Source organism: Chenopodium quinoa, unplaced genomic scaffold (genome assembly GCF_001683475.1).
Source record: "Chenopodium quinoa cultivar QQ74 unplaced genomic scaffold, ASM168347v1, whole genome shotgun sequence".
NCBI lineage: Eukaryota > Viridiplantae > Streptophyta > Magnoliopsida > Caryophyllales > Amaranthaceae > Chenopodium > Chenopodium quinoa.
In genome coordinates, this window is record NW_018743548.1 from 429,528 (window position 1) to 453,839 (window position 24,312).

General features: G+C 31.9%; 3 protein-coding genes across 3 annotated transcripts; all 3 read right to left on the reverse strand.

Annotated features, from left to right (window-relative positions):
* Positions 1–679: 679 nt before the first annotated feature.
* Positions 680–5,528, reverse strand: LOC110740249 (amino acid permease 6-like). Its single transcript, XM_021920735.1, has 7 exons — positions 5,277–5,528; positions 3,801–4,034; positions 3,577–3,670; positions 3,243–3,460; positions 2,018–2,157; positions 1,342–1,569; positions 680–1,159 (listed from the first exon to the last, which is right to left on the reverse strand). Exons 1-7 carry the CDS (start codon positions 5,359–5,361, stop codon positions 734–736), a joined length of 1,425 nt encoding a protein of 474 aa, XP_021776427.1. The 5' UTR covers positions 5,362–5,528; the 3' UTR covers positions 680–733.
* Positions 5,529–8,685: 3,157 nt separating this feature from the next.
* LOC110740250 (amino acid permease 8-like) lies at positions 8,686–12,807 on the reverse strand. The gene is made up of 7 exons (XM_021920736.1): positions 12,535–12,807; positions 10,787–11,020; positions 10,458–10,551; positions 10,131–10,348; positions 9,896–10,035; positions 9,555–9,782; positions 8,686–9,399 (listed from the first exon to the last, which is right to left on the reverse strand). The coding sequence occupies exons 1-7, from the start codon at positions 12,647–12,649 to the stop codon at positions 8,974–8,976; spliced, it is 1,455 nt and encodes a 484-aa protein (XP_021776428.1). The 5' UTR covers positions 12,650–12,807; the 3' UTR covers positions 8,686–8,973.
* Positions 12,808–17,241: 4,434 nt separating this feature from the next.
* LOC110740251 (amino acid permease 8-like) lies at positions 17,242–23,648 on the reverse strand. Its single transcript, XM_021920737.1, has 8 exons — positions 23,495–23,648; positions 23,253–23,358; positions 19,083–19,316; positions 18,894–18,987; positions 18,567–18,784; positions 18,329–18,468; positions 17,998–18,225; positions 17,242–17,871 (listed from the first exon to the last, which is right to left on the reverse strand). The coding sequence occupies exons 2-8, from the start codon at positions 23,338–23,340 to the stop codon at positions 17,446–17,448; spliced, it is 1,428 nt and encodes a 475-aa protein (XP_021776429.1). The 5' UTR covers positions 23,341–23,358; positions 23,495–23,648; the 3' UTR covers positions 17,242–17,445.
* Positions 23,649–24,312: the final 664 nt, after the last annotated feature.

Here is a 24,312-nt window from a genome sequence, read left to right on the forward strand (position 1 = left end):
AATTTCAAAATACGTGTATTTAGTGAGTGGTAAAATACAAAATTTCCTTAAAAAATTAAACAAACATTTAAACTTTGAAGATGGTTTTTTATGCTTGTTGCCGTTGTTGGGAATATATGAAAATTATGAGAGTAGTTATAGAAACATAAGCTAGCCCAAAAGGTGAAACGGATGAAACACAAAAAAAAAAAAAAATGACATTCAAGAAGGGACAATTCTCTATGAACAATCAATTATACCTTGAACACGGTACAAATAAAACTAATACCAGGTACTCTTTGTTTGTTCATGTTTTTTTTTGTTGTTTAGAGAGCCACAAGGGCAAAGGTGAGAATCGATTTCAGGATCTTCTGAAACTGGGAGGGAAGCTCTTTGTTTGTTCATGTACTTGTATCTTAGGAGCACATTAGCGAAAAAGATTGTACCGGTTGTATATTATGGTGAAGATTCTCTCAGAAGAGATAAAAGAAATGAACTTAATTTCCAAATTTTATACGAGAACTTTTTAAGGATTATGTTATAAACAACAAGAGTACATACAAATTTAGACTTTTAACAACATTGGATCTTGAATAATATTATCACAAACGCTCCAAAGTACTCATTTCTGTATATCATTTTCTTAGCTTGCTTCTAAGCGTACAACATAACGGATTTTGATACAAATTACACTAGACCATACAAAACACTAACTTAAATTTGTCATTTCCTTACAAAAATGTAATTAATTTCACTATTCTTTGAACTGGAAGAGCTTGGCTGTACGAAGAGATTCACTAATCCCTTGAATTGAAGCAGCGGCTGCTGCTAACGAAACAACCAAACAAAGAAAGTTGAGAAGTTGTAGTATACACCACTTGAATGTCCATCGTTTGATCTTGTGTTGAGCAATGTGCATTTGAATTGGATAATACACGGCTAAAGGCCAAAACCCGAGTGCTCCTAAGAATGCAATGACGTCGTTGAAGAAGGGCATTGCCATGGACACTATGGTTACAAAAATTACAAATATTGTTCTTCCAACTAGCCTTAGAGAATTGAAGCTTAATACAGTTTTGTTGCCTATTCTTATGGGGTACTCTGCCTTCACAAAAAATGAATTGGGCCATTTATTGATTGCGAATGATTCGATCATCTTGTAGACAGGTTGAGCAAGTACCTGACCCATCATAGCAAAAACTCTTAGGGTCATATGACTCGTACATAGAACTAACAAGTAACAACAATATTATGGCCGCGATAATATATTTTTAAGGTAACTTTTAATTGAATGTGTCTTACTAGTCTAGTATGGAGGTAAAATCGAAATGTGTTTGAAGTCGAAGTAATGTTGTTTCATACCTGATATGCTCCAACTATGTGAATGACGATGAAGATGTTGGCCAAGTCTATCAACCAGAAAGGCTCGTAAAAGCCAAAGCCCGTCAACATGTTCCCTGGTGCATCATTCCCAAATGCTGCATAGCCTAAACAACCACACATCATGTAGAATACTGTAGTTGTTAACATTGATATTGCGTTTGCCTTCTTCATCACCTTGTTTTCTGCTGGACGTGACTGTAACGTGTCCTGAGACAATGAAACAATAAATCAATAATGTGATCAAGCAATAGCTTCCAGTTGACAATGTACCTTAAAAACATTGAAATTCACAAGTTAAACAATAATAAATGATGGTAAAGATAACAAGTTTGCTAGGAAAATCGATCTCATGAGTCATGAGTGATGCCACAACTAAAGCTCGGTAGTACGACTATTATTCCAAGTCTAAGAACGCGTTCTTCAGTCCATAAACTTATACTCCCTTGCTCTCAACTCCACATCTTAGAAGACAATGAATGGAATTAGAAGTTGTATAGAAAAAGCATACTTCGTTATATTATAACATGAACTTTGAACATGAGATTATCTGTATACTAAAAAATCATTTGTTACCACCAACCAAACGTGTTAGAATGAGTAAATTCAATATAGGTATAGATAACGGTTTTATATGATCTAACTAGCACAAAGTTACCTGTATATCGACGAGAATTTGAGAGAAACCATAAGCAAACGCGATGTCACCAATCGCTCTTAACATCCTCCATGTTTTCTCAGCAGCCGATATACCCACACCTATCTCTACTCCTGTCAAACTAGTCTTCCCACCTTTCCCTACACAACAGAGCTAAATTGCTATCAGAAAAGCAGAGTTGGGACTTAAAAGCAGAATAATTATAAGGAAAATTTTCAAATTACCACCCATAAATGGCTCCATTTTCAAAACAATCACCCGTTTAATTTTTTAATTTTTTATTTTACTACCCTTGAATTAAAAAATTACTCGATTCCCACTTTTTTTAAATTCCGGTGGAATTTTCCGTCTGTGGGCCCACCTATCACTTCCTTCGTTGAATTCCTTTGATAAATTGCTGAAAAATCATCAATCTTCTCCCTCTTTCTCAACACCCATCTCTTCAATCTCCTTCAACACCCAATTTTCTGGTCCTTTCCCCTCTAAATCGTTGTCATTCAAAATTAGACCTAGTTCATCTCCAAATCCATCGTCAATGGCTGATAATTCGAAAGTTTCAACAAAACCTAAAACCCTCAACCCTTTCTCTCTCCTCAAAACCCCTCTTTCAATTGTCGTTGCTGCGACCGCAATCTTCATCTCTGGGTTGGGTTACAGGCCGTTGATTGCAAGAGCTGAGCCAGTTGCACCGCCTATGGTTGAGACGTCGGAGAAGGGAGAAGATGTAAGTTCAGCGTGGAGAGAAAAAAAAAGCTCGAGGAAGCTGTTGCGGCGAACCCGAATGATGTCAAAGCATTGAAATCGTTAATGGAAGCGAGAATCAAGAACAAGAAGCTTCCAGAGGCAGTGGAGGTGTTAAACAGGTTCATTAGCAACAGGAACCCTAATTGTTGAAAACGCCCAATTGAATTGTCCCAAGATCCCTAATTCCCAAATCTACCTATTTACCTCAATTATAGTGGAATTTGGTGAAGGAAATGCAAATTGAAGTTGGGAGAGCTGTTTTAAAGAGAAAAATGAGGGGAATTCAAGTCAAAAGGGTTAAAATAGCGGTAATAGCCGTTAGGTGGGTCCATAAACAAAAAATCCATTGATATTTTAAAAAATATGGAAATATGATTAATTTTTTAATGTAAGAGGTGATAAAATAAAAAAAAATTTATACGAATGGTTATTTTGAAAATAGAGTTATTTTTGAATGGTAATTTATAAATTGGGAGATAACCTGAGATAATCCTCTCGAGTGCAAGTCCTACACCAATTGAGGAGTACGCGAAAGACATGATAGCAGCAATAGTTGACAGCCATGTTAGCTCATGAAAATTGGGAATTTGTGACAAAAAGATCTCACAGATTCCGAAACCTATCATGTAAGGGTTATTGCTAAACTTGCAGGAAGCAGCATGTCCTTTTTTGTGGAAGCAATTTGATTTTTGGACTGCCCTGAAATATTTTCATCGAATTAGTTTACTTAGTTATATTCATTTACCTACATATGCTGATAGAGTATAAAACACATTTTGGGGTCTCAATCAATCAATTTAAGCAAAATGTCTTACACCATGCTTTTGGGTGCAGTAATTGTGTACCCTACTACGAAACCTGTTAGGTTAGCGTACTGTAAAATTCCACAAGCAATGCAACTGAATTTACCTGTATAGTTAAAATGAATCTTGTTAAAATCATCTCAATATATAACTTTTTAGATTTTTTTTTTTTAGTTTTTACCAATACACAATTAAAGATATTTTTTTTATCAGACTAGTACACTACGCCCGTGTACCTAGATTGGCTTGGACCTCGTCCATGTAAGTGTAGTTTCTCTTTCCGGTGATGGGATCAGGGGTTCTGTAAGAATCCGCGAGGAGGTTCGAGGTGTAAAGCATGATGCCAGAAAATATTAGAAGAGTAGCAATTCCTCCTAACCATCCAAGTTGCGCCGTTGCCCATGCTAGTGAAAGAACACCAGAGCCTATAATTGCTGTTATAATATGTGCACTTGCAGTCCATACAGTTCCTGTAAAATTATATATGATTGATAAATTATGTACATCAACATTGGAGAATATAATAATCAAGTGCTCTAGCTTAGACTGAGCTGAGCCGTAGGAAGCTACTACATAGGCTGAACAATTTCTCTTTTGAAGGATAAACCTTGAAAGCGCTAACTAATAAAATTTCATCGGTACTCCGAATATGATATCCCTTTTGTCCCTTAATTCTTTTCTATTTCTTTTTTAAATTTCGAATTTTAAAAGAGTAGACTAAAATTTAATTGGTAGATAAACCAATTTTGTCAAGTTTCTTCTGAAAACATGCTCACAATAAATAAAAATTCATGGGGAACATAAATTTATATGCATGGAGAACATGTGTTTATGAGAACAATTTACTCGTATCATTTATGAGAAACAATTATGGAGTATATATATTCATGAGAACATGTTTTAATGAATAAAAAGCATCAAATTATGGAGTATGTAATTTTCAAATTCTTTAATTCCCATAATTCAAATGAAAAAAGTATTAAGAGACGGAGGGGTAACAAACATATTTAATTGAGTTATTATGTATACTTGTAAAATAGTATCTTATAAAAATTATATACACTCGGGTGTAAGATATATCCAAGGGTTTTTATTTTTTTTACTCATTTGATAATCTTAAAATGAGCCAAAAATCACCCTTGGATGCACCTACTTCTAAGTGCACTCGGATGTATATAAAAGAACAAAACAGACAAATGTCACAAGTAGTGCAACTATGTAACAATGGAGAAAATAAACTCTAAAAAAATTGAAATGTAACCAATGTCCCGAGGACCATGGTCCGACACAATTTATCTTAGTTATATCCAATTAAGATTTAAGCAAGAAGTTAGTTAGCTAATATTGTGCCTATGCCTACTCTTTTGTCAGTGTTTCAACTCTCAACCATGAAATATAAATTAAGTGTTAAGTAGTACAAAGGTGACATTGAGACCAAACGACTCGGTCTTGCTCCAATGCACTCTATTATTACAAACTAAGCAAATCTTTCATTCATGAATAGGGAGTTAAAGGATTCAGTGACTTGATGATTTCATATCATTTAAGTTTCGATTATTGTAAATTCAGGCCCACTTTCGGAGTAAAACCAATTTAAATTACTCATAATTCATAGTAATCATCGACAATTTAATTCTAGTCAGGTCAGTTCGACGATAAATGGGTAAAAAAAAAAAAACAAAACAAAAAAGAGAGAGAGAAAGACAAAGTACCCGTTCGTCTAGGCTTGCCGTCGTCATCAAACTCTTCACTAATACCATGCTTGTGCTGGAATTCTTCATCTCTTGGGTCTCCCATTAAAAAAAGAAAATTGGGAAAGCAGTTATAAATTAGTGTGTAGTAGTTTGTTGGTAACAAAGCCAAAGAAATGAAAGAGTGAAATGGTGAAAGACAACAAATTATGAAAACTAGCTAGATTTGTTATAGACGCAAAAGAGGGAGTGTTTTTCGTCCACTATTTTATTGCCAGAAATATACCAGTACTATTTATAAGCCTTCGACATTTACTTTAAACCTTTTCATATAAGATACAGTAACTTTTACTCCGTATATGACATTATATACACATCATACTTGTATATTACCAGAGGTGGGCACCGTGCCGTAATAATAGCAATAACAATAGTCAACCATATAAATTGAGCATTAACCTTTTAACTTTTTTTCAATAATGTTATGAATCTACACATCATGAAGAGAGGTAATTAATTTCAAAATTAATATCTCGGTGAAAATTTTCATTTTAGGAAATGTAATCTTCACTTAATTGGAAAGAATCTGTAAATACTTTTTTGACTTGTATCTTTTTTTTTTTTTTCAAAAATCATGTTAAAAATTTAAGAAGATAATCTTCACTGATTACTTTGGCAAGGTTAAAGCGTGTATGTAGATTAGAGGTGATAAACAGGTCGGGCCGGGTCTATGCATAAAATTGTGTGCCCATCTTACAGTGTCGGGCTTATCAAGGCACAGTGGGTTTTCGAGCTTTTTTGGGGCCAAGCTCGAGCTCATGAACTAAAAATGTGTTTTAAATTAAATGACAAACAAACAACTTTATCCAATCAACATCAACTATGATTTGAGTTATTAAATTATTAAAAAGTAATAATTAGGGGGTAATAAAGTCTTTACTTTTTAACCTTTTTAAAGCCAAAATTTATCCCGTTCACTAACTTTTTTTGGCATAAAAGCAACCTTTTGATCTTCATCTAATCTATAAGCCATTAACTAAACATGTTTATTTGGCTATTGACCATGCACAAAAAATCATAAAGCCAGACAAGCTACAAAAAAGTCATTTACCAAGGGTTTGTTTGGCAATCGGTTGTTGGTTGTTGGTTTGTTTGACTAGCTGGAAGTCTTAGCTGTATGAATTGGCCTTTTAAGTTAGTTGTTTAAGCCGACTGTTACAAAAGTGATTGGTAAAATTGTTAATGGTTGTTAGCTTTTTATTAGTGATAAAGTTGGCCAACAAGCCAAAAGTCAATAGAAAAACTACTACTTCTATTAGCTTTTGATTTTTGCGAAAAAGTCAGCTTAAAAGCCAATAAAAAAGTCAACTACCAAACATATTTTTTAGCTGTTTGACCAAATTAAAAAGCCAAAAACCAAAAGTTAGACAAAAAGTCAATTGCCAAACATCCCCAAACATGACTACATGTATAGCGAGCTAGAGACATTCCTTCCACTTTTAGTGCAAGGATTTGATTCTCACTCCTTATAGGAGGGGTCTCCAGTTCTCCACTTTCCACCCATTAGCAAGGGTCTTCTTTTTACCTTCAAATTAACAAAGACTTAAGTTTGAGCTTGTTCCATTTTATCAAATGATAAACAAATTTATGGTATTTTCGTAAATAAATCAATAATTTTATCCAATCAATATTAATTGTGGACTTCATATCTAATTACAAAGCTATTAAATTTATTTATAAAAATGTCATTTGATAAACAATAATAAGTTATTTATCACTAATTCACTATGATAAACTTATAGTTTATGTTAGACGTACTTATTTAGTGACCGATAAATCTATAATGATACGGTTTCATCTTTTGAAGCAACTGTATACCGCTACTGATATATAAGCCATTGCTTTTCATATTCGCTTCTACTACTATAAAATGTATGAAGACCAACTCAATTATTTGGACATTCTATTATAAAGCAAATCATGTACACTATTAATGATATTCATGATTCTCCAAGTTGAAATTATTCATCAATTATTTTGTTTAAATAATCAGATTTATTGACAAAATTCTCCTTGTAGAATGGTCCTCCCTAGTAATTATTCTAGCAAAATATTAAATTACAACTAAAAAAGCATCTTATGAGTGGCTTTTTTAACTTGAAAGTAAAAGAATATTATTACTCCATTTTATATCAATTTGGTCAACTAGTTCATAGTTTAAATTAATCATGTTTATGGGTGCTGGATATGGATTTCTAAATCCGATAATATTTTATTCTTGTGCAAAATGTTAGTTTTGTTACTTTTAGGTCTAAAAATCACGAGATATTAACCCATTATTATTGTTCACATATAAATTGTCCCACGTTAAGAAACAAGAAGATCAGAAGAAAAAAAAAATAGCATTAAGCTAGAGGAAGAAATTCTACTACCACCGGTTTTAATTTTAGTATAAAACCTTCTTAAAATTTGTAAGTGGATTGAACTTTCTGACCTCAATGATTTAACTGAATTTTGACTGTATATATTATGACTCGTCTATACTCTTCACAAAAAGGAAATCACACTACATAGTTAAGTGTAAGAAGCAATGATTAATTGATTACATGAAATAGGAGGATATAATTCATGTAAAAGGGAGAACATTCAAAGTACTAATAAGTAAGCAAGGGTTATTTTAGAAGAAGAAAAGGAGGATTTGAGCAATCGAAACGGTGTGTGGCATAAGATAAATGTGTTTACAATTGAATTCTTGATGTCAAGAATTGCGTATGGATAGACTATTGTCATGAAATCAAATTTCTTTCTCCCTCTAATTTTTAAAGTGTTTCACTTTAACTTTTTACGCTATTTACATAATCTAATATAACCAATGTTACTCCGTAGTGATTAATACATAGAATATTATAGTCCTGTAAATGCGTATTGGAATTGTCTCAATTTATAGTTTTGAACTATCAACAGTTTGTAATTTTTATTAATTAATTATAAGGAAATTATTGGTTAAATTTTATATTGACATAGTGTTTATTAAACCGGTACTTAAAAAAAAAGAGCATACAAGCGTAGGGTAATTATTATTTTTATATATATTCAGAGCTAGTTAGCTTGTTCGATGTTATTAATAGTAGAGGCATATTGTATAATTGTGTTAGCCGATTAGCCCATGCATGTAATATGTTTGCTTGGACGGTTGGACCCTCGGAGCATTTTAATTTATTTTGTATACATAGCGTAATTTGAGATATGATTTTTGCTAATATTTGCATTAGAAAGTATGTATTGGGCCTATTGATAAACGTGCCTAAATAAAAGGTGTCATCTAATATAAAACGGGAAAAGTATACTATAAAGGTGTTACACTTTGTATGTAGTTCTCCTTGGTAAAGAGAGTTATCGGTATTCCATACATTTTAGATAAGTAGTGTACTTAGTTGAAGGCAATTAGCAATACTCTTTATAAAAGTTGTTGCATTTCTCAAAAGAAAAGGTGTTCTTCCCTGGCTTCAAACATCTTAATTTTCGGACAACATATCATGTACACTTGCCAAACACTGTTTTTAGCCTAAAAAGTTGTTGCATTTCTCAAAAGAAAAGGTGTTCTTCCCTGGCTTCAAACATCTTAATTTTCGGACAACATATCATGTACACTTGCCAAACATTGTTTTTAGCCTAAGAAAAAAAAAAAAAACCACAACAACAAAATGAGCATCCAATTTCATACTTTAAACTGGAAAGGCTTGGAGGAACCAAGAGATTGGCTAACTCCCTGGATTGAGCCAACAGCCGCCGCCAGCGACACAAGGAAGCATAGCAGGTTAAGAAGTTGTAGCATACACCACTTCATGGACCCTCTTTTGATCTTATTTTTGGCGATGTACATTCTTACTGGGAAATACACGGTCAAAGGCCAAAACCCGAGTGATCCAAGAAATGCAAGAATGTCATTGAAGAAGGGCATTGCCATTGCCAATGTTGTTACTAGGATCACAAATATTGTTCTCCAAGTTAGCCTGAGCATGTTGAAAGTGTACATAATTTTGCTGCCTATTTTGATGGGATATTCTTTGTTTACAAATGTTGAATTGGGCCAATTCTCGCTGGCCCATGACTCGAGCTTATGGTACACAGGCTGAGCAAATACCTGACCCATCACAACAAAAAATCATCAATGTTCAATAAATATACTATAAAATCATATTTATAATGTCTAACATCTAAAATAGCTAGATAAACTCTTTGTACTCTTTTAGGACAAGTTTGTTACACAAAAAAATGACTTAGGTGCTTAAAAGATACCTGATATGCTCCAACTAAGTGGATAACAATGAAGATGTTGGCTATGTCCACCAACCAGAAAGGCTCGTAGAACCCGAACCCAGTTAACATATTTCCTGGTGCACTATTCCCAAATGCAGCATAGCCTAAGCAGCCACACATCATGTAGAATGATGTTGTAGTGAATACCGAGATTGTGCTTGCTTTTTTCATCACCTTATTCTCGGGTGGATTTGATTTCAGTGTATCCTAAGGTGAATTAATGAACAAGATCATTAGGCAAACGTCTTAAAACTAAATTACTTGAACATTCCAGAGTCATTCCTAAATTTTTAGCATAATGAAGCACAAAGTTTAACTACCTGTATTTCAACAAGGACTTGAGAAAAGCTGTAAGCAAACGCGATGTCACCAAGTGCTCGGAACATCCTCCATGTCTTGTCAGCAGATGTTACATCAACTCCCACTTCAATTCCTGTTAATGTTGTTCTCCCTCCATCCCCTGCATATGTATCAAGCTAAGCTATATAAAATTTACTGAATTCGTTTAAAAATCCGAAAGCAAAATCATGCAGCATTTGGAAGAGTTTGATCAACCTGAGGCAATCTTGGCAATTGCAAGTCCAATACCAATTAAGGAATATCCGAAAGACATAACCGCAGCAACACTTGACAACCATGTTAGTTGATGAAAGTTCGGTATTTGAGACAAGAATACTTCAAACAACCCCAAACCAATCATGTAAGGGTTGCTGCTAAACATGCACGAGACAGCATGTCCTTTTTCATGGAAGCAATTCGACTTATGGACCGCCCTGACATAATTTCAATCAGATCAAACATACTCTAGTTATCACCATATGTTATTTGTTATCGAAAATTGAAAACATGCAGAATATTGGATTGATAAAGCATAGGACTTACACCATGCTAATGGATGCAGTAATTGTGTAACCAATTACCATTCCAGTTAAATTGGCATACTGCACTGTCCCACACGCAATGCAGTTCAATCTACCTATATAAACCCGAAAAATAACACTTTCGTCAGTCAAAATTTGTAATGCACACTAGTATTTGAGGACAATATTTGGTTATTTGAGGCTGCTGTATGTGATACGTAAATTTAGTTATAAACTTGAAAATTTCTTCGCCTGTGACATCTAGCTCTATTGTTATGTATCACTACAAAACGAGTACATGTACAAAAATGTTGCTAACTATGATAAGTTACATATGTAGTAGTATTATACCCAGATTGGCGCGGACCTCCTCCATGTAAGTATGATTTCTCTTTCCGGTGACAGGATCAGGAGATCTGTAACAATCTGCCAGAAGATTGGAAGTATAACCCGTAATGATGGAAAATATTACAAGGGTTGCAACCCCCCCAATCCATCCAAGTTGCGCCGTGCCCCATGCTAGTGAAAGAACTCCTGAACCGATAATTGCTGTTATAATGTGTGCACTTGCAGTCCATACAGTCCCTACAATTGCACATTTTTTTGTTAGTCCATGTACATTAAGAAATCTAAGCACGAAAAACAAAGGAGGTACAGTAATAAGTTATGATATCAAAAATTCATTTTATAACTATAACAAGGTCTAATAACTTTTGATAAGCTATAAAACAAGTTAAATAAGTAAAATCAGGTACCGTAAATAAAATGCACCCTTAATTATTAAAGAGTAGAGAATCAGTTTTATGTTTGGGAAAATGGGGTGATAATTTTATTTTATTTTTGGCAATTTGGGTGATAAATGATAATTATTAAAGTTTACTTAAATGAGTTGAGCATGAGGTATTTAAGACTTAAGACTAAATTAATGATCATTCCCAAATATGGGAAATTTGATTCTCTTTATCATCCTGATTAAAGTAATAATAAGGCACATTAATTTCAAAAAAGTAATATGACAAATTATTTGTAACAGTAATAAGACTAATATACCCCCTCCCACCATCTTCTAACAAGAGTAACAACCACAGTACCACACGGTCCACACTAGTCAACAGCCACCTTCGCTCGGCTACCAGTCTAAAACTCTCAAATTATCACTATTTTTTTTTTATATGGACAAGTCTATATAAATGTGAAGGTAGGTTGTGAAAGATAAAGATTTTTACAGTATAAGACAATGTTTACTGTTGCCAAGACTTATCACTTCAGCTAAAATTGTCTTAATAATTGTTATTTCGGCTTAGTAAAATTGTTGTCCTTTCTTAAGTACGAAGTATATAATCTCCTTAGCACCTTGGTTGTTACAACATCTACTTGTTCAATGGATGTAACAATTAATATGTTCCCACAATTCTTTAAAGATCGTGACATTTGACTATTTACGATCTTCAAAACACATCTTTTTTTTCGAGAAAACGATCTTCAAAACACATTATAAACCGTAAATAATTTTATTTCAGTACACATAAAAATTTTATCGTTGAAATTTGATGATAAAAAAAATGTATACTGCCCATGTTTACATCAAAACTAATCAAACAAAATCATACATAACCATATTTTATTACAACAATTTTATATAACTTAATTGGAATTTACAATCAATGTTTTTAAAGTTTGACAAAAAAAAAAAAAGATTTTTTTTTTGAAATGGGGTTATCTTAAGGGAATAGAAGAAGAAATTATAAAGATCTCGCACAATTCAGGACAAATCAATAAGGCTACAGCCTCTTTCATGACACCAACGAATTAAGTTAGCTAACATTTCATACAAAATTTTCCATACTTTATTACAATTTGGCATGTAGAAAGTGTAAAACTTAGCACAATCCTACCCAAATTACATGGTTATAACAAGAAAACAATGGTGTTAACAAAAAACTACAGAGTACGAATCAACTCATAACATATCAAGTAGATACAACTTAGGATTAAATACCGACTACATTTATTTTCTGCCACTCTTATCAAAAGTATGTAGGCACAAAAAAGGACCAAAAAAAAGTTGTAGAAAACCAAGTAAAAGAGAAGATACGTACCAGTTCTTTTAGGCTTGCCATCATCATCAAATTCCTCATCATCTGCAAACTTGTAATTTGTAGCCAATGAATCAATACCACCTTGTTGGAATTCCTCATCTTTTCTACCTCTCATTTTGAAAAAACCACAAAATATACCAAAATCTGAATTTGCAAAATTAAGAGGCCAATTTATTATTGGCCTACAATAATTTGAGAAATAATTTAGGTAGGAAAGAACTCTTGCTCTTTCACACACTACACTCTCCCTAATTTTTTAAGTGGGGAGAGACTGTTGTGTCACTTTTGACTAGGCTCTTGTGCTACTTATATATACAACTCCTAAATTAAGTATCTTTTTTAAATTTTTTAGTCTTGCAATTATTTTACAAATATTGATATTTACAACACAATGCAATGTTCAATTATTGTATAATTGTACTTCGTTTGTCCCTAAACACGGTGACATATGTATTTTTCACTCGTCCTTAAGTAATACGTAGTACTCGTAATATTAATTCGTTTCATATGGTGATTGGTGACTATAATCAAACAACTTAATTATAAATGTCATACAACTCACACCTAAATAGTTGTCACGTTTTAAATTCAAGCCAACAAGTTTATATCAGTTTAAAACCAGGCCAACAAGTTTATAACTTTATAAGTATCATATGTAGTGTGAAAGTATCTTAGCTCATTAATTTGGTTCAAATATCTTATGATCTCATTAATTGCAAGTTCCCTCTATTATTGAAAAAAGTTAATACCTTTTAAATGAAAACAAATTAAAGCTATCATGATTATTTATATTTTTTCTTTTTTTTATTGCAAATTTGAATTTTTACGTTTTTACATTTTCAGACATGCAGTCACCACCGCACCGTCGACCAACTTCTAAAAATTACTTGTAAGTAGAAATATATACATATATGTGAGGTTTTCGATGGTAAATTCGTTTAATTTTGTTTAGGAAAATTTAACTTGGTAAGTAGTTTCTACTTATCATATGTATATAGGTTATACTTCTCCGTAATATATAATTAAAAGTTATTAATGATCAAATAAAGAACATTGATGATTGTGTTACTTCCAATTCAAATTGTACATATGAAGTACATTTTAAAAAAGAGAATAAATTTTATTTCCTTCGACCCTCTATATATAATTGCTCTATATGACTTTTCACATTATTTAAGACATATCATAAATCATTAATTTCTCTATATAATTTCCACACACGTAAGAATATTTAAAATTTAATATTAAAATTTTTAAAAAATACATTGACATGAATTCATTAATATTTTATACTGAATTACTATACTTTGTTCATTAATAGAAATTCATTTTCATGTCATTTGAATTTTGACCCAAAAATATAAAGGGATAATTTTTTTTTTAAAAAAGGAGAAAGTATAAATCTTAACCTTTCACATTGATATAGTGATGTTACGCACATTCAGTCAAAGGAGGTTACTTAATTTTACGAGACTTACTCTAATACTTAGGAGTTTTGACTTGTGAGTTGTTACCAATTGACCAATCACTATATATTTGGTGTGGGTTGGTAGGACGAAATGTTGAAAACAAATTTACTTTTCGTGGAAACAAAATGTTTTAGATTTGTTATTGTCAAAAATAACATTATATCATGTAGTTAGTTTTCATGATTTTTCTTATACCAAAAAAATAAAAATAAAAAAATTAGTAATAATTCGTTCAATGATGTGTACGTACGACCAACAATTCTACAAAGTGAGGATATCAAACTTTGAAGCATCTTTATTTCTTTCTATGATATTTGATTAGCTTTGATAATAACCTTTTCTTCACCTAAAATTCCGTTTTATCCTTTGATGTGGACTTTATAGGCTGTAATTAAGGGGTTGTTACTACTTTATCATTTCATCTAATAAAGCATGAATTAAAATTTCAAATAAAGTTGGTGTTTGGAACATTATAGCTAGAAATCTAGAATATATCGACAGACAAAAGTAAATCATAGAAAGATCATAGTTTTCTCTTAAAAAAAGTACTCGTATAGTTTTGTTAGTGATATATCTTCACTGGGCTGAACATAAACCCAAATTGAAGGAGAGTACGATCATATACATATTCATATATAAGCGTAGGATAATTTCATTTTAAAATAAAAATAAATTGATGATAAATGGAGCAACCCACCAATTTTATATGATTTTATATATGGAGTACTATTTGAGTTGAGAATATTAAAAGTTACGGGGTACTTTGTGTTTTAGTATTACGATTTTATTTTCTCAATTTATAGTTTTCTACATGAACTGCTAAACGTCGCTCCCAATTTACCAGGCGTCGCTCCCATTTTGACATGAAAGAACCATATTGCCCTTTTCATAAGTTGGACAATATAAGGCTCAACCACTTGGTTAAAAAGATTGCCGAGCATTTTAATATAATCCCGAGCACATTCGATCCACCACTTGGTTAAAAAAACATCCAACCCCACGACATCCAACCCAAAATTCTCGAGCCCACCACCAAAAATCCCATTTTTTATAAAATCCCATTTTTATTAAGCTTTAGCGAGGGGTTTAGGGCGATGGATGACGACAACAATTGTACACCGGAGGCATCGTCGGAGGATTCTATAATTCCTCGAAATTTTTTTTATTTTTTGAAAAGCGTACATCCGCCTAAAATTTCCGGATCCACCATGGAAGATCCGAAAATTCTAGGCGGATGTGTGCATCCGCCTAGAATTTCCGAATCTTCTATGGTGGATCCAGAAATTCTAGGCGGATCTTCCATGGTGGATCCAGAAATTCTAGGCGGATCCACCATGGAGGATCCAGATATTTTAGGCGGATGTCCAATTTTTTATTTTTTTTATTTTTTATTGATTAATCAAAACGATTTTAAAAAAAAATTAATTAATCAAAATTAATGTAATTTTTGTATGATAATTATAATTTTTATTGTGATTATTATTTTTTATGATAATTTGAGTAATTAGTATTAGTATTATTAGGTAATATTAGTTACTTTTGTGAATTTTCTGTGTTTTTTTTTTAAAATTTCAGATTTTTAAGTTTATCGAGCGCGAATGTGTAGTGAGTGTCGTTAGTATTTATATACGAAGGGTAAATACGGAATTTCAAGGAAAAAATGCGAGCGACGCCTAGTAATTTGGGAGCGACGTTTAACAACCCCCTTTTCTACCCATTACGTCGTTCAATATTTATAAACTTAATTTTTTTTTTTGAAAAAAAAAAAATTCCTCTGTTCTTTTTTACTTGACCTCTTTCTTTTATCACGCTTGTCAATGTAAAACTTTGACGATCAATAACTTTAATTCTCCATAAGTAAAAATTATAAAAGATATATATTATGAAGTACTTATTGTGACGAATTCAAAAAAGATCCTACATGAATATGTTTTTCCTTTCATATTATTTACAAAAGACGGTCAAAGGAGTGATAGTAAATAGTGTAAAAGTAAAAGCGAGTCAAGTAAAAAAAAATGGGGGGAGTAATACAAATGATTCTATATTTCTATGATTAAAATAATCAATTTCTTAAATCACGTAGTATCCTAATTTGGTAAGTATCTTTGTACTAATTTGAACTAATTTGGCATTGATAGTAGTCATGACTCATGCATGAAACTATAATTTGGTCCATTGAAATTGCATTAAGGGGACCATTAGTAATAATTACACTTTATAATTTGTCAAGCATCTTTTAATTATATACTTATGCCTCGTTCACTTCACCTTATTTTTGCTGAACTGAAATTATTTACTGAAATGAAATTATTTTTGCGGAACTTAAATTATTTTTACTGAATTGAAATTAATTTTATCAAACTAAAATTATTTTTACTGATTTTCTCTTATATTTCTTTTTTAAAGGTACTGAATTTTATTGAACTAAACTTATTTTTGCTGAACTGAAATTATTTTTACTTAATATTTTTTTTTAGGTGAAGTAAACAGAGCCTTACATTTGGCTTTTGATATAACTTGAGGAACAAAATAGTTGGAGATCATCTTTATTTGTTATACTTCCTTTACTTTTATTTAGTTGACATCTTTCTATCACGCTTGTCAACGCATAACGATTAATATCTCTAACTATCAACATTGTAAAATTGTAAAAAGTAGATATTAATAAAAATATATATATCGAGACGATTCAAACAAGATCCCACGTGACTAAATTTTATCATATCTACAAATTACAAAAGCGAGTCAAAATGTAAAGTGTAAATAGTGTTAAAGTCAAACGATATAAACTAAATAAAAACGGAGGAAGTAGGAAATAGCAGTTAAGCATGCCTAATACAATAATAATTTTAAGTCTACTCTCAAGCTTGGTTCACTTTAGCAGCCCAGCAAGTTGGGTTGGTCTGGTGACTGTGAGTGGGAGTATAGTGGGGGAATTAGGGCACATTTTTATATATATCTTTAGTGTTATCTATCTTTGAATCATCTTTTGACCATGTGCTAAGCTATAGATATTTTAGATTCCATTAAATTTGGGCCGTTACATGTGTAGATAATATAGACGAGATTTAATTTCAAGTGTTGGATATAATTCGTCAAAAAATTTAACTAACTGAACAGGTAACATCAACGTGTAAGAGTCATACTTTAAGCTATTGATAAGGTTATATACTTCGTACATAGTACTTCCTATTAACTAATTTGCTAATTTTATTTAAAACTTAGGAACACAAACTAGTATGCCACCCACTACATAAATCCCTTATAACAAGAAATCAACTTAATAAAAACATATTCATAAAACAAACCCATTGACATATTTATTGCTATACTAGAAATAGGAACTAATTTAACTAAAGTGATTTTAGGAGCATCAATCAACAATCACTCTATACATATTACAACTTAAAAGACAAAAGAATAAAATCAAAGGTTTGTACTTTTATACTTTATATTGAAATGGCTTGGACGTACTAAGAGTTTCGCCAACTCCTTGGATTGACCCAGCAGCAGCAGCCAAGGAAACAAGCAAGCAGAAGAAGTTGATAAGTTGGAGTATACACCACTTCAATGAAGTTCGTTTGATCTTTCTTTGAGCAATGTGCATCTGCACCGGGAAATATACGGTCAGTGGCCAAAACCCGATTGCTCCGAGCAGCGCGAGGAAGTCATTGAAGAAGGGCATTGCCATTGCCAATATGGTTGCTAACACCACAAATATGGTTCTTCCGGTTAGCCTAAGTAAGTTGAAGCTTAACACTCTTTTGTTGCCAATTTTGATTGGGTACTCTTTGTTTATAAACGTTGAGTTGGGCCATTTCTCCCGGGCCCATGTTTCGTAAAATAAGTACACAGGCTGTGTAAATACCTGGCCCATCATACAAATATTTCAGCTCAATAATAAACATAATATGGTGCACCCGAGTGTACAATATCTCAATCAAATACACATAATAGGTAATCACGATTAATTATTGAATAAGTTGTTTTATACCTGATATGCACCCACTAAATGGACAACGATGAAGATGTTGGCCACATCTACTAGCCAAAAAGGCTCGTAAAATCCGAATCCAGTTAACATGTTACCAGGTGCATCATTCCCAAATGCAGCATAGCCTAAGATACCACACATCAGGTAAAAGGCTGTGACTGTGAACAATGATATCCCATTCGCTTTCTTCATCGCCTGATTCTCTGGTGGTTCCGATTTTAGCGTATCCTGAGGCCAATATCAAAGGCTATTGAGAACTTGTACTACATAATCAGAAAAAATCATAACTTTTTATTATTGAAACACAGATCAGATGCACATATATATTCACCTGTATTTCAACAAGGACTGCAGAGAAACTGTAAGTAAACGCGATGTCTCCTAAGGCTCTACATGCCCTCCATACTTTATCAGCAACCGTTACATCTATTCCTACCTCTACTCCTGTTAAGGTTGTCTTCCCTCCTTTGCCTGCACAATTAAATTAATGTCATAACTAACTAAAATTTCAATTAGTTATCAGCTTATCGCGCTAGCTATAAAAGGTAGGTTAATTATTTACTCTGTACCTGAGATGATCGTAGCAAGAGCAAGTCCAATGCCTATTGAGGAATACCCAAAAGACATAACCGCGGCAATAGCTGACAAAATTGTGAGGTTATGTAAGTTGGGAATTTGTGACAAAAAGATCTCGAAAACTCCCAATCCAATCATATACGGATTATTGCTAAACTTGCAAGAAGCAGAATGGCCTTTTCTGTGGAAGCAATTAGATTTGTGCACTGCCCTGCAAAATTTTCGACAATGAACTTAAATTTGCTAGCTTGATGCAAATATATACACTTTTAAAGTGCATTCAAAAACTGTGAGATTGAACTCGGAATAGATGGACTTACACCATGCTTATCGATGCAGTAATCGTGTAACCAATTACCATTCCACTTAAATTGGCATACTGCAGTATCCCACAAGCAATGCTGTTTATTCTGCCTAATGATAAAAAACTTAAGGTCAGTTAAAGGAACTATTTGATGAATCAAGGTCGTACATGTTGGTATGTTGCAACCCGTGTAGATGGATGGTACCTAAATTGGAGCGAACCTCCTCCATGTACGAATGATTTCTCTTTCCGGTGACAGGATCAGGGGATCTGTAACAATCTGCTAGGAGATTTGAAGTATAAAACGCGATACATGAAAATGTTATTAGTGTCACGAGTCCTCCTATCCATCCAAGTTGTGCCGTGCCCCATGCTAGTGAAAGAACTCCGGATCCTATGATTGATGTTATAATGTGTGCACTTGCTGACCAGATTGTTCCTGCAGTATTATCAACCAACAAAGATTTAATCTACACTCGAAAGGAAGCGTATATACTAGCTCATAGGTTTAGCATTTTGACATTACTTTGTTATGGAGTATATCAGATTAAAATGTTGGGAGTTCTGACTTAATTCTCCAGTTGACTTTTTATGTTCAAAGTATACACGAAAAACACAGATTCAAATGAAATTTAATTTCCAAATTCAACCTAATATCCATTATATCATCTAACCACGTAAGATGTAACAAAAAAATTTATTCAAAAAAATTTTATGATACAGAATGTTAGGCTTCTAAAAAGGAGCACATTAAAGAGATGAAGTTATGGAAATGCGCATATTAAGATGGATGTGCGGGAACACTCTAAGAGATGAATAAAAAATGAAGTTATTCGCAAGAATGTGGGTGTTGCAAGCATTGCAGACAAACTAAGGGAAAATCATCTGCGTTGGTTCGGGCATGTAAGACAGAGACTCATAGTGGACCAGTCGAGTGGAAGAGTGGGATCATGGAGATGTTAAACGAGATAAAGGGAGACCGAATGAAAATGACTTGGTTGGAAGAAGTTAGGAAAGATATAAAGCATATGAATTTACATGAGAATGAGGTATTTGATCGTAAGGGATGAAGGAGAAAGATTTTTGTGGATAAGTATACGGAATAATCACTTTTAGTTTATGTAGCCGACCCCACTTATGGGATTAAGGCTTTAAATGATAGATTGATTGATTGTTAAAGGTTATAATAGATGAAACATAAAAGTTGGGATAAATTTATGTGGCTCGATGATGTGTCCGATGAGAATGGCGAGGTGGTGATTAAAAAAATGTAAAAAAAAATAAAAGACAATATTACTTCTTAGAAAATACTCCGTAGGAGATCCTAACATGCGAGAGATTAGAAAAACAATCATACATATGGGTCCTGTTTGCAAAAGTATCGGTAACGGGTAGCTTTTAGCGGTCGAATAATGAGTAGTTGTTAAGATAGCGAGTAGCTGTCAATTAGTAATGGATAGAGGTTAGATGTCAAAGTAACAGTTGATAATATGAGTGTTTGACAAAACTAGCGGTTATAATACTAAAATGTATAAAAAAATTCATATAAATAATGTTTAAAAAGTAATAAAAATTTGTCAAACGCTAACCGCTACTAGAACCACTACCTTTCCAAACACTCAATTTTTTTCTAGTAGAGTTTTGACTGGTCAAAATGCTAACCGCTATCTCAAATGCTACCATCAAATAGGGTCATGATACCACGATCTTATAGCTACTGTAAGTCTGTAATCTTTTTAATTTGAGTTTTTGATTTTCTGTATTAGACTGGACCATTTATTAATTTACTAAATAATTATTATAATACGGAGTATATAAAATATCTATTAGTATTATTTAAAACTTATAATAACTTATTATAACTGTTTGATATCACCTTCAATGAATTCACAGATGTCTAAAATAACACTAATTCTAATGTAGTCTTATGATTTTTGACTACCACAATTTTTAAAAAAAGAACGACTGAGATTATTTATTTTTTGATTTATTTTTAATTAGAAATTTTAATTAAAAATCACTTTTTAGTTATTTCATATATATACTTTTATTTTCAGAATTTTAAAAATATTAAAAAATAATTTATAGAAGATAAAAATATATTTAAAATAATTAAAAAAATATTTTTCATAAAAATTATTAATTAAAAATAAATAAAAAATCAAATAATCTCAACCGTCCAATTTAAAAAATTGTGGTAGTCAAAAGTCGTAAGGCTACATTATAATCATCTCTAAAATAAAATTAAAATATACGGAGTAAATATAACTTTTGGTAAATATTTCTTATATAAAAAAAAAAAAAAGATGTAGCAACGAAAGTTAAATCTTAGGTATCAAACAATAAACAAACACAAATTTTTATATGTGGGTGGCCACACCGTATAGCCGGGGTTACTTATTCTGGAATTATTTATTTAGGGATTACTCGTTTGGTTAGGGCTTACTTTTTCAGGGGTTGCTCATTTGGTCAGGGATTACTTATTCAAGGGTTACTCGGTCGGTTAGGAGTTATTCTCATATAGAAAATGTACTAATCGACTGAGTAAATTTAGAATAAGTAACCCCTGACTGACTGAGTAACCCCTAAATAAGTAACTCCGAAATAAATAACCCCGGTGAAAACGTGTTAACTGACTGAGTAACCCTTGACCGGCTGAATAACCCCTAAATAACAAATCTTTATTAAATAAGTAACCCATATAATTTAATTAAATAACCCCGACCACACAGTGTGGCCAGCCACACAAAAAAGGCACTGATAAACAAAACATAAATCAACATGAGACAATTAAGTTTGATAAAGTATGAGATAATAAGGGGAGGTAAAGGGTTTTAATAAAATTTAACGTTTTGTTATTTGGCAAATTAAAAGCTAAAAAAAGCCCCACGGTGATGGATAAAATGACTTAAAGTAAAAAAATTTAATTGAAATAAACATTATTACACCGATTAATGAGCGATTTGGACATGCATTCCAAAGTAAAACTATTTTAGAAATCATTTTAAATTGTTATCTAACTCTCGGAAGGTGCTCATTAGCAAAATCCTTGTTATTTTATCAGTTACTTGTATTTTTGAATAAACTTAGGTTTTAATGTTTAAAAGTTGAATTCAAAAGGATAACTAGTTTAAACAAAACTCACAGAAATTTTATAGTAGTCATTGAAAATATGAATACCATAATATTTTAATGATTATATAGTTCATAATTGGCATTTTTTTTTCAAGTAATTAATTATATTACTTTATTAATGGTATTAAATAGTATTATCAATATTTTCTTTATTTATCAAATGTTTAGTTTCATTTATGTAATTATTCTTATTATATAGTTTCTCAAAAAAAAAAAATTATATTGGATTAAAATTTTCAAAATTTATATTTACATTTTAGATATTATAAGACTAATTGTGGTCATTTTATAATGTGATAAAATAAACCGATCATATTATATATCATTAAAATAATATGATAGTCATTTTTCAAACGACCGCCGTAAAATCATCCAAAACTCACACGTAATATTTTTTGATAGATCACACGTAATAAGTATTGAATTTTCCTTATTTTTAATCATCATTCTGATCTATTTTCAAAGACACATTAATTATTATTTTATTCTTGTCCCCTTTTTTCTTTTTTGTATTATTTGAAGTGTATGACTATTCTACTGTAAAATTAAATTTCTATTACTTTAAATGTTTTTTCTCATCAAGATTCATTTTTTTATTTTAAATGGATAAAACAAAAAAGATTGCAGGGAGTACGAAGTTCATATATACAAGTATCATTAAGAATGTCCACGAACTACTATAAGATAACACTGTAATATTACTTGTTAACGACATTCATACAATAACAAAGACGGATCCAGAAATTTAGTATAGGGCGGGCCGTACGAAGTAAAAAGAACAAATATTTTTTGAAAAAAAAAATAAAAAAAATTGCAAGTTGTGACCTGCGGAATTTGAACCCTCGACTTGCTACACTAACATATGAATAAACAACCAACTTAGCTACCTTTCTAATGCTTTACAAATACAACAATTTAGTATTTAATACTAATAAAAATTGGGCATGGGGCGGGCCATGGCCTGGGTAGGTCCGCCCCTTGATCCATCTATGTACAATAATATTTACTACAAGTGTATTCCATCCTTTTTTGTAATTTCAAGTTGTATAGGCACTATCCCAAACCTATTGTCTCAAGTTTGAATTGAGCTTACAACAACAACGAAGCCTTATTCCGATCCATAAAGAATACAAGTGATCTTATATTAAAATCGCATATACGTAATGTTTCAAAGAAAATTGAACGTCGTAAATACCAATCAAATAATCTTAGAAAAAGAAAAAAGAAAAAAAGGTCTTACCAGTTCTTTTGGGCTTGCCATCATCATCAAATTGTTGATCTTCATCACCATCAGAAAACTTGTTATTAACATCTTCTGTGCCTCTCATTATAATTCTTCCTCAAAACTTTTAAAGCAAGGTTATTAGGTAAGTCCAATAATATACTAATGTTTCGTAATATATAAGTTTAATAAAATCATTTTCATAAATTTACAAAGTATTTATTGTGGATCATAATGCATTGATCAATCATGCACGATACCTATATATTTTGCCCGTTGAGTGGGGACATGGAAGAGATTTGTAGCTCTTGCATGCGCACTCTTGCTTGAGTAGATAACGTAGTAAGGTACGAATTCTCAACCAGTCATGGTGGAGGGTACGAACTTGGACAAAAAAAAAAAACTAGTGACTAGAAATATATCCCGGGTCGTTGCTTATAATTTATGCGGTGTGTTACAACACGTGGAAATATTAGAGTATAAATAAAAATATTTGTGTATATCTGGTTTACAACAATATTAGTTTACAGTAATTATTGAACACATGTACCGTAACCTTTAGTCAATTTAGGGTAATTCCTGGCGTTTTTTTAAATTTGAGGGCAACTTTAAACTTAACTTGATATGATTTTGACGTAAATAGATTAAAGAATAAGTTTTATAAAGGGAATACAATTGAGTAACTCTTATATATAAGTCTTATTTATATATATCAAGGTAACTCTTATTTATATCGGTGTAGTTTTTAATCATTTTAAGGTATTTTTACAAATTACAACTAATGTACACCTGATTTTTATCTTAAAAAAAGTTTGTATGCAAAAAATTATTCAAGATAGATCTTAAACTAACCGATTAGTATAGGGGCTATAGAGCATTTACATGGTACTTGCTTTAAATTGGGCTTATACAAATTTACCATCTAAGTATTATTCAATATTATTACATAAAGTTAGTATAAAATTGAAAAATCAACCAAACAAGCTTGATGAAAAAATTGAAAATGGTGAGAAACTCACCATGTCATTAAGATAGGAAATTTGAGTCTCTGTCAAAATAAAAAAATTAGAAATTCAAA